This window comes from Nipponia nippon, unplaced genomic scaffold (genome assembly GCF_047370975.1).
Source record: "Nipponia nippon isolate SJK-2023a ecotype South Korea unplaced genomic scaffold, ASM4737097v1 scaffold_1, whole genome shotgun sequence".
In the NCBI taxonomy this organism is placed as follows: Eukaryota; Metazoa; Chordata; class Aves; order Pelecaniformes; family Threskiornithidae; genus Nipponia; species Nipponia nippon.
The window spans coordinates 159,140,100-159,156,262 of record NW_028262290.1 but is presented as its reverse complement, the minus strand read 5'-3'; the positions used below and the strand labels follow the sequence as shown (position 1 = coordinate 159,156,262).

At 44.8% G+C, this 16,163-nt stretch overlaps 1 protein-coding gene across 2 annotated transcripts in view; it reads left to right on the top strand.

Annotated features, from left to right (window-relative positions):
* The window catches only part of DPP6 (dipeptidyl peptidase like 6), a 566,701-nt gene that overhangs the window by 139,391 nt on the left and 411,147 nt on the right, over window positions 1–16,163 (top strand). Inside the window, exon 1 of one of the 2 annotated variants that reach the window (XM_009467586.2) lies at window positions 6,623–7,024. The exons of the other annotated variant lie outside the window; for it this stretch is intronic. Within the exon in view, the coding sequence (XP_009465861.2) occupies window positions 6,824–7,024 (201 nt within the window). The 5' untranslated portion in view covers window positions 6,623–6,823. Of the gene's footprint in view, window positions 1–6,622; window positions 7,025–16,163 lie in introns of those variants that run through there. 2 annotated transcript variants of the gene reach the window in all.

Below are 16,163 nucleotides of genomic sequence, written 5' to 3'. Positions count from 1 at the left end.
TGAATTAGAGAGGAATCGTAGCAGCTTCTCCCAACATTGGCAATTAAGGATGTGCAGATGTGGCTCAGGCACTTAAGATGGAGCAGGAACCTTGTGCATCCCCTTCACATATAGAGCTGAGAATAATCTCTTGCCTCAGGACAGAGTCCATCTGAAGCAGCTGACTGAAGTGCCAGTAGACACTTTTCCAAGATGGCTGCTTTTTTGATAGACCCACAACAGCCTACTTTGCCTTTCTGAAGAAAAATTTCTTTCCTTTTCTTACTGAAAATCCCCTTGAGAGATCATATTAATCAGGCAAACTGGTTGTTGTCATGGCATATCTGACTTGAGCATCGAATACTGGCAAGTTGCAAAGCAGAGAAGAATATGCATAGTGGAGACCAGTTCAGCAACATTAGCTGCGTCTTCCATGGCTGCCAACGGCTCTTGGCATCCAAAGAAAAATGTATTTATCTGTAACTTTAATGCTTAACTTCCTGGCTTGTCTTGAAGACATGGAATTGGGATCTCGTCCTAACTTCTCTCAGATAAAGCTTCCAAAGACAGAGTATTAATTAGGGCAAGAAAGACAGTCTTCAGCACAAATTCCTATTTGCATGTATTGTGATACTAGGTGCAGTCGTAGGCCAGGACCCCAATGTGGTGTACAGCTGTACAAACGCACATGCACCTGTACCTTCTTTTACTTAGGCTTTTCAGTTACCTTTTCTAGCAGCAAACTTGCACAACCGTTGTTCCTGAGCACTCTCTTCTGTGTGTTTTTTTTTTCTGTCTGTCATCACCCCTGCACCAGTTGCAAAATCATAAAAACTAGAGATGGGAAAAACCTTGTTGGTCATGTGGTCTATCCTTTTGCCAATTGGCAGGATTATGCCTTACAGCACATTTTCTAGTGCCTTGTACAGGCTATTTATAAACGTTCTCAGCATTAGGACTTCCACCCATTTCCTCTGGAATCAGTCCTGCTCATTCTGTGGGAAGTACTTGCTGATATTCAGCTACATGTTCTTGATTTCATTTAATTAGGTCCAGGTGTGTATCAATATTCTTTGTGGATAAAATCACCTGTCTGCTGACCACTGAGTGAACATTTATCCAGCAGGTGCCAGAAGTACCCTTCAGAGTAGCTGATCTCCCTGGCTTTGAAAACCTTCCCATTGTGTGGCTCCAATTAACCTTGTAACACTCCAGCCTGTCTCCCCGCTCTCCAGGTGTGTTGGTGCTTTCCATCTCTGCCAGCTTTGGTCCATTTCTTTTCTGCCTCTTTGACCTCACTTGCCTTCATCTCCTTTCTCTCTCAACCCTCCTGGTACTTCACTGTATCCCTGCCTCTTCTATGTGCTTTTTTTTTTTCTTCCTTCACTGCTCCATCTGGGTCCATCTCTTCCCCTGAAGAGCCTTTTCTTCCAGCCTACTTCCTTTTTTTCCCCAAAAATCTTGTATCCTGTAAAGTCATCTTGCCTACTATTCCCAGTACTTGAGTATCAGTGTTTTGTTTTCCCCACAAAGAGCCTTCACTCAACCACTTGTGGAAGATTGAATTATCCTTGCAGTGCCCAGAAAACTAATTTTTCCAGTGCTTCTCTTAGTTCAGCCTGGAAAGGTAGCTTGCTTGTTTGTTTAGGGTTGCTTTTGGGTTTGGGTTTTGGTTTGGGGTTGGTTTTTTTTTTTTTTTTGAATCATTGTAAGGTCTGCAAGATTTTTTTTTTTTTAATAATCTCTGTGATGCCAGAGAAAAATATGCCTTTTTATGTCCCAGGCTCACTCACTGTCCAATGCTGCATTTCTACAAAATTTGCTCTGAGATACTACTAGCACAAATAATAACATAAGAAAGTGAACAGATCGGCATATTAATTCCACTGTCTGTAATACCCCTCAGTCTTCAGCAGCCACAGTGTCACTTATCTTGACACAATTGTATGCTTCCCCCAGCACACACATTAGATCAAAATGAATGATCAAGTGTATCCTCGGGGACTGCTGAATTGACGCATTTGACATAGGAAAGAGAATTTCTGTTCTGTTTTGGTTTGGTTGGGTTTTTAGATGACACCAGACAGCAGATGTGTAGATGGCATAAGCCTGAGGCCATTAGAGATTCACGAGTTGGATGTTTTTATCTTGGCTAACAATAGTAATAGGAGTTAAAACAATGTGTCTTTGTTTCTGTAGTGCCTGGAGAGTTGCTATTATAAAAAATCAGGGGGATGATATTAATAAATACAGTCATTTTAAGAGCAAATATTAATTTGGGGTTTTCTGGAGTGATACAAAAAGATAACCAGGGAATTCTAAAATTCCTTTAAAAGTTGATTGGAAAAGGAAAATATAATATTTTAAATAATAGAAAGTGTACTTGAACTATTGAAAATTTTTTTTTGTTTAAAAATTTTCACTAATAAGCTGCTTATAACTATCACCACATAAAAACTAGAAACATGCTTAGCTCTCTCTGCAACAAACTCTGTATTATTTAGATGACAAGTTCAAAGTTTAAGCAAACATAAATTGCTTAGTCAGAACAGAAGAATGGAACATGAATAACAACGCTTGAATTCCCTGACAGACATAAGTAATATTTTTAAAAAATATCCAAGAGAATGATTGCTGGATTGTTTCTTTACCAGTGTCATTTTGAGAATGCTTGTCCAGAAAGAAGTCTTTTATGTATAGTTTTAAAGGCAGTAGGGCTTGGGTTTGACCTGCTTTTGATAGTGTTACATTAATAGTGCTGAAATGTGGGGATGCTGTTTATTTATACAATGTGGAAAAACCAAGTGCCATTTTTATCTGTATGCTTTAAAAATGTCAGTAAAACATAATTACTTTGCCACTGCAGGGAAAATATCTTAAGCTAACACACTTTATTTTGATGGAAATGTCACTAGTTAGGAATCAAACCTCCTTGCAAAACTTTTGGATACTGAATTAAATATACAACTAAGACACACTTGAGAACACTGTTTGTTTTGAAATGCCTTGATTTTTATCTTGGGATCTGTTTGCAGAATTTAAGGAAAGGATCTTTCTTACATATAAGATGTGTGTTTAAAGACATGAATCTTACGTTTGTACTTCTGAAATATTTTGCCTCTTTAAACATATTTCATAATGCAAGTTGCTTTCTTCTCCTCAAATCTCGCCATAGGCTGAAAAGGTCTTTTGCTGTAATGAAGCCCCGGTTACGGATATAGTGTCTGTTTATTGCCTTTTTGTTATCACGTCTCAATGACTCCTGTGTTTCTTGTTTTGGCTCCATCCTGTTTTCCGTGCACACTGTATGACAGTATCTGGTCATATAACCGGGACATTGTAGAGGATTCTGGGCTCCAAGTCACGCACAGGTGAAGAGCAAATTAACCATGGAATTGCAAGCAGGTAGCAGAGGACTTCCAGCACTGAGCTGTGACTCAGGAGCACTGGGTTGTGTCCCTCCCTGAGAGGCGGACAGGACTACCATAATACATGCTTGTAGGGGACAAGCTACATCCTGAGATAACTTGTGCACAGGCAGACAGAAATGCTCTCCAGAGTCCCTAATGAAATCATCCGGGTCCCCTATGACTCAGAAAAATCCTTCTGCTTTCAATAATGGCATCGACAGACTGGTTCTGGTGAATCTTATTGCAGGGGGTTATTCAAGATATTTCTGCCTCCAGCTACCTGCTCAGCCCTTCTACACAAGGTCACTCTTGCTGTAGCAGGGCTACAGAAATGTGTGCTGCAGGTGCCAACTGGTGCAAACCGTCTTCCTTCACCCACCGCAATACCCAGAGCGTGATGTGACTTTGCTTCTGCTGTCCCTGGTCTGTCATGGAGTAGAGAGCTGGAATCAGGAAGGCCTTTAAATAGCTGTAATTATTTATTTCAGGGCAAATGAATCACAGCCCAAAGCTGCATGGTCAGGATTTTTTGGTGGATGAGGACCATTTGGCTGGTTGTTTTTCAGTGAGCTTTTAAAGTATTTGGCATTGCAATTTTACGTTCCCTTAATATAATTTTTCCATGAATTGTGTACGCACATACATGCACAATTTGTGCGTGCATGACTAGACAAACTCAATTATGGGAAATCATGGTTCTTAAGAATTAAAACCACAAACTGAATGTATTTGGAACTGAATTGGTCCTTACTGGCTCTTTCAGTTTTGAACTGAGCTGTGAGGCAGAATGTTTTCTTTTTTCTGTACTTTCTTTGAGACTTTTTAATTCAGATATTTAATCTTTGGTGTTTTTTCTGCCTCGTGGTTTCGTCTTGCCTTTTTGTGGCTTTCTTTGATTATTCCTTTGTGTCCTAGTTTTCCTAAGTTAAAAATTTATTCTTTCTTTTAATTTGATTCTCTTGTTCCTTTTTTTTTTTTTCAGTGCTAGTTGTCACCAATTCCAAGTAGTCATAAAGTCGCTGTTAATGCAGTTCAAGATGGAATTTAGCTGAGCTAACTGTCCAGATTTTTGGTAGTGTGTTGCCAATTTGTGTCGGAAACATAACTTAGGAGGGGTCCAAGTGGCTTCTGGAAAGTTACCTCTGTTTTTACATGTGTTGCTATGACTTAGAAGCTAGACTTTGCTTCAGAGCATTGTGTGCTCATCTCGTTTTTTAATTAAATGTCAGGATCTCAGTTGTGAAGATCAAAATGATTCCTTCTTTCAAGTTCCATCAGGAAGGAGGCAGAGCGTTTGTTTTTGTTTTCTCTCTTGATGAGATAAGGTTCCCTTTTCATCTAAATGTTAAGACTTTTCATCCCTGGCTTTGAAGACACAAATAAAAAGCAGGGGATGAAACTATTCAGATGTAAAGAGATTTTTGATCAGGCAGTTGTTGAAATCATAGGGGGGGAGGACAGTTGCACTTTAGAATGTTGTATACATGGTCTGCTGAGGTGGGGGATTTATAAGACTGATGAAATCGCATGTATCGAAGATGGTATTTTCTTAACAGCTAAAACTTTAAGAACCATGTTTAGAAATATCTCAGCCCATCAAATCCACTAGCTAAAGTATAATCAAGTTTGTGAGCTCTTCGGCAGCAAGTCTCACAATGGGAATGGGCAAACTCTAGTTTATGCTTTGTGTGTTTCCCACAAGAGGACGCCTGGTAATCCCAATATCTCTGGCAAGCTTCGAGGTCAAAGAGGAGGAGGATTTCGGGGAGGAGAAGAGGGGACAGCAACTCTGCCACTTTCCTTTAAACCTAAGCATCTGTTGCTATGGAAACCCCGGAGCCTGATGCTGGAGCAAGAAGAATTGTCACCCTCTGTCCCGACGCAGCCGTGCTCGGAGCGGCTGGACACCCGCCGCCAGCTCCCCCGCTGCTGCCCGAGCCCACGCCCCTTTCCTCCCCTGGGAGCGGTCATCACCGGCCGCGGTTCTCCGGCCCGAATGAGCGTGGCCCGGCGCCCCCGCGCAGGGGCCACTCGAAGGCGGCCCAAGGGCCGCGGCGGCCGGCGGTCCCCGGCAGCGCTCCCGGTCCGGCTCTGGATCCGGCCCCGGCCCCGGCCCCGGCCCCAGCCCAACCGGGCCCGGCTGCCCCCGGCGCCCGGACCGCGCTTGTTTATCCCCGGCCGGTGCTGCCCGGAGCCACTTCGGGCGGATTTCCACAGAGGGGCGCTGAAGCACGTTTTAATGCAGCAAAAATGAATTAATACAAAAATAGTGAGAGACAGAATTTACCGGATTCTTTTAAAAAGAGACAACAACCACCTCCAAAAACCCTCAACACCCCACCCCCCCCCCCCAGCCTTGGGGAGGCGGGGGAAGGAGGAGGACGGGGTGGAGGGGACGGGGACCGGGCACTTGCCCGCTCACCGCGGCAGAGCCGTGCCCGCGGCCGGCTGGGGCAGGTCAGGGCAGCGGAGGGGCTTCGCCTTCCCTCCCCTCGCCCTTCCCCGGGGCCGAGCCGCTCCGGGCACAGCGGCCTCCCGGCGCCCCTGCGGCTGTCGGTCCCGCCTCCCTCCTCCCCGCCTCGCCTTTCCCCTCCCCACCTCTCTTTCTCTCTCACGGCTGGATATCAGGTGTCTGTTGCTTTTTTTTTTTTTTTTTTTTTAAGTTGTTTCCCCGGGAAAAAAAAAAAAATATTTGGAAGAAGAAGAAGAAGGTGCCGAAAAGGAGATGATTGTAGAAGAGCCCTCCCTCCCCAGAAGAGCAACGTGCTTTGAATGAGGCTTCCCAGCCTCTTCCACTCCGTCTCACACACTCTGTCACTCTGCCTCTCGCTTGTGCACACTGTTGGTATGCGACCTCGGAGGCGACTGCTCCGCCACCTCTGCCTGGGGAGCCGCTGACAGCCAGCGATTGAGCCAGCCCCCCTTCCATTTCTTTTTTTTTCCCCTGCTTTTGCAAACACACACGCACACCCCCAAAGCACATTTAATGCTGATCCACTCAGGCGCCATTATTGGGGGTACGTCTTCGTGGAGTGTTTTGGTTCTTTTGGTTTTTTTCTTCTTGTTTTTTTTTTTTTTTTTTTTTTTTTTTCCTTCCCGACACTGGATGGTGCACCATTCCCGGGGCTTGTGGTGTTACGGCTCGATTGCGTTTTATTATTTATTTATCTATCTTATCTCCTCTCCCCCACATCACTCCCCCCCCTCGCTCTCTCGATCCCCCCCGCTTCTCTCCGGGTGCCGGTGCAGAGGACCGGGGAGCCGGATCCCTCGCCCTCCCCTCCCATCCCCCTGATGTGGGACTGAGCCTCTCCCGCGTGTAGCATGCTGTAGCCAAAAAAGAAGAGAGGAGGGGGAGAAAAAAAAAAAAAAAAAAGAGAGGGAGAAGCGTCTCTCTTTCCCTCCCTCCCCCTCGTTTCCCGCGGCTTGACTTCATGGCTTCACTGTACCAGCGGTTCAGCGGGAAGATCAACACCTCCCGCTCTTTCCCCGTTCCCCCCGAAGCGAGTCACCTCCTGGGCGCCCAGAGCAGCGAGGAGGACGGCGCTGCCGGCAAGACCTCGCGTCCATTGCAACAGGAAAGCAGCCGGCCCCGCTTCCAGTACCAGCCGCGAAGTGACTGCGAGGAGGAGGATGTAAGAGCCGGTGTTGTTCGCGTTGGGTTGGGTTGGGTTTTGGGTGTCCTCCCCCCCGTCCTGCGGGATGCCTGTGTGCCCCTCCTGGCCGGCGGCGATTTCTTGCGGTTTGTCCGATCTTCCGAGCGGGTCTTTGCGCTCCTCTTCTTCCCTTGGAGTGCCGAGGATAGTACGGGACGGAGCCCGCACCGAGCCCAGCCGAGCCGGGGCTCGCCCGCCCCCGCGCTGCCCCCGCACCAAGCCCCGTTCCCTGCCTCCCTGCGCGGCTCTCCGCGGCCGCGGAGCGAGCGGGCTGGGGGGACGCGGGGTCAGCATGTTTGGAAACGGCAAGCGCAAGCTCCGGCCGTCTCCCTCCAAGCGAGGTGACAAGGGTTCCCCCCCGCGCCCCGCTTTATTTTCATTTTTTTAAATTGTTATACCATGTTTTACCCTTTAAGGCTCTCCCGGGGCAGAAGTCTTCACCTTGTCCCTCCCTCCTTGCTTTCCCGTCAGCCTCCCCCCCCAGCTTGGCAGCGGGGAAACTTTTTAACCCCTGAAGAGCCGTTTCTGGGGCCCTCTCTCATCCCTTCCCGCCGCCCCCGGCCGAGCCCCCGCGGGGAAGGCGCAAACTTCGGCCGCGCACCTTCCGCTCCCGCGCTGCCTCCGAGAGTCGCGACTTCAAAGGGAGCATCTGCATATCGCCTTAGTAACGAGTGACTCATCCAGGCCGCCGGCTCGCTGCTGTGCCTGATGGAGTTAAACTAGCTTGGGTCGATCGCGCCTAGTTCTTTCGGGGGGGAAAGAGGGGATTTAGAAAGCGGGGAGACGAAGAAGGGCCGGCGATAGATCAAACCGGGTGGCTCCCCATCGCTAGTGTAGCCTGGGTGGTGTTAGGTTTGCAGAGGGATTTGAGGGTGTTTCGCCTCTGTGGAAGCACACACAAGGGGAAGCAAATGGCCGCGGTTGGGAATAATGTTTGTGTCTGTTAAAAATACTTCTTGCCCGGGTGGGACGCGGTAGCTTTGCAGCAGGGTTCAGCTCTGCCTCTGGGAGCCTTCCCAGGAACGGCACTGCTTCAAGCCGAGACAGTAGGTCTGCCTCACTCGGAGGAGAGAGTTGTGTTCGCAGGGAAACTTCCTCGGGTTGTCTTTTAATTCCCCGTCCCGTTTCCCGTCCCTTCGTAAAAACTTTGGCCGTCGGTAGAGCAAGCGCACTTTTGCCAGCGACGAGGCAAATCGGCCTGAACCCCTCCGAGGGGGCTGCCACGCTGACAGCCCGAGGGACCAGCCGTGACAGGAGCCTGGATTAACTCTTCCCCGTGACCCCCTGACCGGCAGCGATCTTGACGCTGCCGCCCTTTGGTCCCGGCCGACTGCGGGAGGGGACCCGTCCCCATCCCCGGTCACCCACACCCACCCGTGACCCTTCCCGGCGTGGCTGGGGACACGGGGCCCTTGCCGGCGACGTGCTGGGCTCTAGGTGTCGCTGCGAGCCAGCGGAGTGCCGCCGCCGGGCTGGGCTAAGGCACATTTTCCTTATTATTTGACTGTTTTAATTTCGCTTTCCTGGATTTGGAGACGGCAGATGTCTGGAGCCGCATCTCTGATCACCAGAAGCGCTGAGCCGGGAAGCAAAGGACGCAGTTCAGCATGTGCGAGTGATTTGTGCTGACAGGCTCCAAAATAATATTAAGAAGAATAATATTAAACTGCTAAAAGGAGAGTTGGGATATTTCTTTTTTTTTTCCATTTTTTTTTCTTTTCTCCCTTCAGGGTTTGTGCGTGGGTGGAGGGCATTGTTGTGTGGTGCCATCTGTAGAGGGAAAGGTGCCCGCCTAAGTATCTCCCGCAATTAAGTGCAAAAAGCGCGGCCAGAAACAGGGATTTGGGGTGACTTCTAAACGCACGTGGGCACCTCGTGCGAATTATTTTTAAAGGGGGCGAGGTGTCTAAGAAAGTTCAGTGGACCGGGTCGGGCAGTCCAACAGAGACCGGGCTGGCTGGGCTGGGGGTCTCCGGTGGAGGGTCGTTCAAGTCGGAAGGATGAGGTGGTGACAAAGCCAGAGGAAACGGCCTTTCAAGCCTCTGTTGCAGGGAGGAGGGGGCCGGCCCGCGGCGGGGAGCGCGGGCAGAGGGCGGGCACGGGGGCGGACACGGCGGAGCTGTCTGCGGTGCTGAGCCCCGGCGGTCCGGGGCGGGAGGAGCTGTCCGCGGTGCTGAACCCCGCCGGTCCTGGGGCGGGAGGAGCTGTCCGCCGTGCTGAACCTGCCGGTCCGCGGCGGGGGGAGCTGTCCGCCGTGCTGAACCCTCCCGGGACCGGCTCCGAGGCGAGCCGGCGGCGGCCTCTTGCCCTTGGCTGTGGAGAGGTTTCTCTCCCGCCCCGGTAGGCAGCAGGCAGGCTCGTCCAGGACGAGCGAATGCAGCCCCGGTGTGAAATCCCCGAGGCAAAGGGAAAAATGAGGCAGGCAGCAGGCAAGGAGTATGGGAGAATTGCAAGGAGGGTGGTCTGTTTGTGCAGGGTGCCAGGAGGATATGTCGTTGCTTATCATGGCAAAGGGCTCAATGAGACACCATTGGAAACTCCTTTGTAAGGTGATTAGACCTCTGATTTCTGTTTTACACAAATACTACAGTAGCACATTAGTGTTGTCTTTCATCCTTCAACATCGATCTAGTAGGAAAAGCCAGAGCTTAAAAATATAGAAACAAAGTGGGTTTTTTGCCTGGCCACACTTGGAAATACCAAAACAAACCTGAGAATGAGACTGTTCTGTTCCTAACTTTGTCATGTGATTAATAATTGGGAGAGAACTGAGATTTTTTTTATAGGTTGCTGCTGATGACTTCTGTATTGAAATATGTGTGCTGCCTTCAGTAGTATATTTTTAAGTACCGGTACAGACCTCAGTGCAGAACAAAACAGAGGGAAAGACAAGATCTTGCCTTTGAAGGCCACAATATTGTTAGTAAGCATTTTGTCCACTGGAAATATGACTGGTGGAAAAATACTAGACAAAACCTATATGAAGATAGAGAGGAAGCAGCAATTCTGTAATAAACAAAATTTAAAACAAAGATAATCGTGGTTTAATATGACAACTGCTCACTTCACTTTACAGCCACCATTGAGATAGACTTGAGAACATTGTTTTTGTAATACGAAAGTGTAGCAAAGCAGATGTCTCAACATTCTTTAGTATTTTAACAGGTTTTTACAATGTTTCAAGTCATGGTAGGTATATGAGAAAATAGATATTGTAAATCTAACTTGTGAACAAAACCTGGGTTAAATATTGCAAATTTTTCATGTTAATTGTTAGCCTGATGAGACAATCATGTTATTTGTGGGAGGAGTAATGAGGAAACTAGGTTCTATATAAATCACCCCAGAAAACAACTTCCCAATTGGCTCTGTGGCAGTATTGATACTGAACTTAATTATTGCAACAGCTGAAAACAAAATTCTGATGACATTTTTGCTTTGTTATAGGATACTTTTTCACTACATTCATTGAGATATGAGCAAATATCTGTGAAAACTCTTAGTAAAATCTAGTGTGGTGGTATAGCAGATCATGAAGAATTTTGGTAACATATTTCTCCTTTTTAGCTTGGTGATGTTAATTCTTTCTATATTGTACTGTAGAAGGGATTTTCTCCTAGATGTTGACTTGAGAATTTTTTCCCATAAAATAGAGCTTTTTCATTTTTTTTCCCAAGCTTTTTCTTCTTTGGCATCACAGTGATTAATGAGTTTAATTTTTGCAGGCAACTGCCAGGAGGTGCTGAGTAAGATGTATCATGCTGATTGTGTATAACCCTGCTCCTTTTAATTACTGGGATGATAACAATGCATTAATCAGGTGTATAAGAAATTCAGCACTTCTCTGTATCACAGAATATTGATCTATTTTATAAGGCACTGACTATAAAATGATGATCACAGAAGTCCTTTTTAAATTAAATTTTGTATGATAAGTTATGTGTTAAAAATATTGAATCCTCCACTGAAACATCATAAAACTTTTCTGTATAGAGAGCCATATGCTGCATTCTTATAGGTTCATGATTTAGCCACAACTCCTATTGGCTTCAGTGGAAGACTTAACCGTATAAAACCAGCCAGACTCAAAGTACAAAAGCTTTCATTACTGTGAATATTCTTTCCGTACTGAATTCTGAATATTTTTTTCTTTCCTGCATTTGCTTTAAACTACATTTGGCCATATGTTTTACTTTACTAGTTTTGCAATTGATTATTCAGACTGATTTACATTTTGAGAAGTTTTTCATTCAGACATAAATAGTGATAATTTTGAAATGCTTCAGTAAAACTGTTTCTTTCTTGAATAAATAAGGATTAAGTAAATCAAATATCATTTGTTAATAGAATAAGTCTGATAAAGTGGGAATCAAAGCCATTAGTGTAAAAAAATTGTAATTTGGTATGTCAGACTTGCTGTTGCATGTAATTGAAAGTGTTAATTTTCAGTTCATTATTTGTCTAATGGGAAGAGTTATTGTCTCCTAGAAATATGTGTCAAGGACAGTGCTTCAGAAAGGTTGAGGCCTGAGCTGCAGACAACAGGCATTTCAGAAGTGGTGTGGTCTTTTCCCAAAGAGATGAGTGATTTGATTTTACAGAATGGTTTGTAGGACGGCAGGATTCATAACATAAGATACAGTAATTTGAATTGTAACCAGAAATCTATCTACAGATCTGTACTGCTGTGTTTATTGGCAGAAACTACTGTTTAAATCTGTAAGAGTCGCTTCTTCTGCCTCTTCTTGGTGAGTTCTTGGATGCTGAACTCAGTTATCTTACAGCCATTAAGATGTAGAGGGCTGGGACTAGTTCATTCAATGGAAATAGTTAGGACCTACTGACATTCTGTAAGCTCACCTTCTGAAATTAATAAAAGTTACAGCTTACTTCCTTCAAAAGAAATCATTATAAACCTCATAAAAATCATGGGTTTTATTTGCATGGAAGCTCATCATATATTTTGTGATTACTGAATAATCGACACTCTGACCTGGAGGTGATATGCTTTTTATACTTTGCTTTATAGCTAAATTTAGAATTAAACCACCTTGTGATATTTGCTGTCAGTTTAAAGTCAGCCTCTGTTTCTGCAGTCTTTACTAGCCGTGATGATGATGCATGCACTAAAAAGATCTGCCAGAGAGAATGTATTTTTAAGTATTCAGGAATAACTGTGTGAAGAGGCTGAATCATCTCTCTAATAGTAGTGAACTGTGCAATAAGTTGGGATACCTCATGTAGAGTACTCACCTCACATTATTTCTGTTGAACTAGTAGCTAGTAGCTCAAGTGCAGAAAGAAGACGCTGAGCCCAAGGTCAGAGCAGCTTGTGTTGTTTTCCAAGGGGCTTTCAAAGACATAGGGGGTGGGAGAAAACATCTATGAATAAGTGCTGCTCTCCAATCCTCTGTATATTTTTGTTTCAGAAAAGGCAAGAAAGAAGACAGTTCTTAGGGTGTCCATCACAGCTTTGAAAATGCTCTTCGGGAGTCAGAAGATTTTGCCCCTTGAAATCAAAACCTTTACATTAATTTGGGCTAGTATATTTATGCTTGTGATGGTCCAGCAAAATCTCCCATTAAAGTTCATTAACTGCAAGTTGATTTTACTGGGATTTTTGCCTGATGTGCTGGATGATTCCTAGCACGTTGCCGTGATGTACGTGCATTTTCATCCTGTGACCAAGGGGTGGCAGCGTGTCTTGATTCCACTGTTCTATAGAGCGCTTGGCATTTCATTGCTTTTATAGTAAAGCATCAACCAACCATTTGTTTACATACTCATACCTACACGTGAGGGTTATTTTCAATTCCTTATTGCTTTCTCTAGGTTTGATTGACTTGATGACAGTTTCGTAACTCTCTTTTTCACCATCAGGGAGAAATATTTGTTTTCAAAGCTCATAAAACAATGGTTCAACAACAGTTTTAAATAGTCCCAACTTCCAGCATGGGAGAAGGAGGGGAGAAACTAATCTTTCTTCTAAGGGAATGTTTTTCTCTTTTCTCCCAAAGGAAAACAAAAACTCCAGTCTTTTCCCAAAAGCCTCTTGCACTCATACTGGGTGGTGATACAGTGTAAATTTTCAAAAGTACACACAGATAATTTAGGTTTGTAAATTCAGAGTTTTTTGAAAAGAGATATGTGGTCAAATCCGAAAATATATTTTGGAATCTATTTCCTAGTTAGGTGCATAAATACTAATTTTGGATCAGGTTCTTACTCGCTTATGCGCCTTTGAAAATGTTATCTGTATTCATTAAATTGTAGGTGTTTCATAATGATGAGATTCAGTGTGGGTGAGTTAACTGAGTTAAAACATATTTTGAGTCTGTGTGTTAGTCTATATGAAGAGACCTAGTGTGCCATAGTCTTTACTGGCAATATGTAACTAAAACTGAGAGTAAGACACAGGCATTGGGCACATGTACGTTTTGCAGCACAGAGCAGCGTAGAAGGGAGCAGAGGGAGAGTGTAGTGGTACAACCCGGTAAGGTGTTTTGAAGGGTGAATGGGGTGTGATTTTTGTGTAGTGGAAACACAACTCCTTCACAACTTTTCCACCTGTAGAGTGTTTGGGAACCTTCATTTCTCACATTCAACTTGAGTTTTAGTTACTTCTCAGCTTTTAAGCACTTTAATTTAGAGATCTTTCGTACTTCGTATTGTTAAAATAGCACTCAAAAGTGTTCCCAAAGATTACAGCAAAGATTAATGCAGTTTTTAAGCTTCAGGGAACTTCTAATGTGGAGCCAGGGAGAGCAGAAGAGAGGGGTCTGATGATATTCATCCACACTGCAAGCAGTAAGTTTAAGCAAAGCTAATAAAGTGTTTGAGGCAGTGTGAAAAAGGCTGATATTGTGATCTTTGCTGATGAAATCTTACCAGATTTCCATTGAACGTATTTTTTAATTGCTTATCACTTGCAAAGTGTAAATTATTTTCCTCTAAACAAGGTGCTTGTTAGTAGAGCTCTGCTATTACATAGATTCTTCCACGAGTTGCTGTCTCTGTGCCTTTTAAAACTGCATTTAACATTATTATCTTCACTTTGCAGTTGGACAATTGGAGGCTGAGTTGACACATTGTCTTACAGACAGTGCGTCTCAGCTCTACGGCAGTGACAGTTTGCTGTGGATCAGCCCTGTGAGCTGTTGCAATTTCTGGTCCTGGGCCGCAGGGCCTTTAAGACTAAAAATTATTCCAGTTTTCACCAAGGTCATTCTTACAGGTGTAAAACTAATTGTGAAGTCCAGCACATTTAAGTCTTTGCTGTATCTTGCACTTGTTAATGACAGTTTTCATGTGACATTTCAAATGTCTGATGTTTTCCCCTAGCTGTTCAAGGGTTTGGAGCTTGCTTTGAGAGAATGGAGATTTAAAGCATCCAAAAGGAAGGATAGGAGTACCTTAATACTTTCATTTTATATTTGGGGGGGGGGGCGTGGTTTGTTTTGTTTTCTTTTTCTTTTCTGTATTTGTGAATAGCATCTGCTCCAGCATTTCAAGTAGATTTCACTCTAGGCAGACCTCAAAAGCAAATGCAAATTTCTCCCCAGGCTTGCTATCTTGAATGTACAGAGCTATATGAAATGGAAAAGCAGCAGTGGGAAATGCCTGGTAACCTCAGCTCTAGTTATACCGCAGTCATTGATTTTAAAGTGTTTATGACAAATGTATGTGTTCCTTATTTTCCATTAAAATGAGCTCCAGCTCTCTATAAAAGAAAGTAGCTGTGGTATTTTGGCGAGAGGAGAAATGAAACCCATGGAGGCTGAGCAATTACAGATGTTACTGCAGTCTCCAAGCCGTAGATCTGAAGACACTTGGTGAGAAGAGCCAGCAGCAGGTTTACACAGGATCCCCGTGCCTGCTGCTTTCCTCCCATTCTGGCAGAGGCAGAGGGAGAATAATGTCCCGCATCTGGACAGCAGCAGGAGGCTTGTTAGTCCCTGTTGTCCCTTCTCAAGGGTATAAGCAGTGGTTTGCAGAGCCCAGTCATGTAGAGTTTTTGTCTGTGAAGATGAACTGAAGTATCCTGCAGTGCCTCTTGCTAAAGTGGACTAAAAAAGACTTGTATTTATAAGGCCAGCCTTGGCAAAAGAGAAAGTATGAACTGCTGGCAGTAGTGAAACAGACATTTAGGCTTGTGCCAGGATCATAGAAAAGCAATCTGGTGGCAGCTGCTGCTGCTGCTGGCAGGTAGAGTGGGAGGGAGGTAGTTCTGGGGTGGATGGCTCTTCCCATTTGCTCCCCAAAACCTCCCAGTATCTTCTTCTCTCCATTTCCCCAGCCCTGCCTCATGGGAGAAAAACTCAGTTTTGTTTGCACTGCCAGGAAGCCATGAGTCAGTTCTTCCTCCCTATCTAACAGGTGGCTGCTAGCAACCTTATCTCTCTCTGCCCTGGCGCCTAAAGATGGATCTCCCAGCAAAAACCTTGGGTGGCTCCTCTCCAGCCGCTTCACAGTGACGTGCCCTCTGGCATTGCAAAATGCAAGTTTCAGCTGCTGCCTGTCTCCCCTGCTCTCCTCTCAGGACAGGCAGGTCGAGATATCTTGTATTCCAGAGGATCACAAGGAGCCTTGAGCACAGAGGAAAGAGGATGTTGGGATCTGCTTTAAATAGTGCTTGACCTCTTGCATAAGAGACTGATTGTCCCAATATAAGTTTATTGCACATACAGCTCTGAGATTTGAACAGATTGCTCATGGGATTATGTTTCATGTGACTGTAGAATCCTATCTTTATTTGTTTGTCATTTATTGCTAAATCCCTCCTCATGTTTCTGGATAATCTATATTAAATATGGTTTGTCTTTGGCTTTCTTTTTCCTATTTCCTTTAGGTGTCAGAAAAGAAAGGTAATATTTAAAAAACCAAACATCTATTACTTTGTTGTAGGGAAGCTGTAGAAATCAACAATGATATTGCCATAGAGACATAAATGGTTTATAGTGAACCAAAGATTCCACTTTTACTACTCTTCCTGCTAGGCATACTGAATGTAAGCATTTTATTGATACAGTTCCTCTGTCTGTTCTATATTAACTTTTTTTTTTTTTTTTAAATTTGTGCGTTTGTAATCCCAGATACAAGACAAGGCATCTGGAGAAAA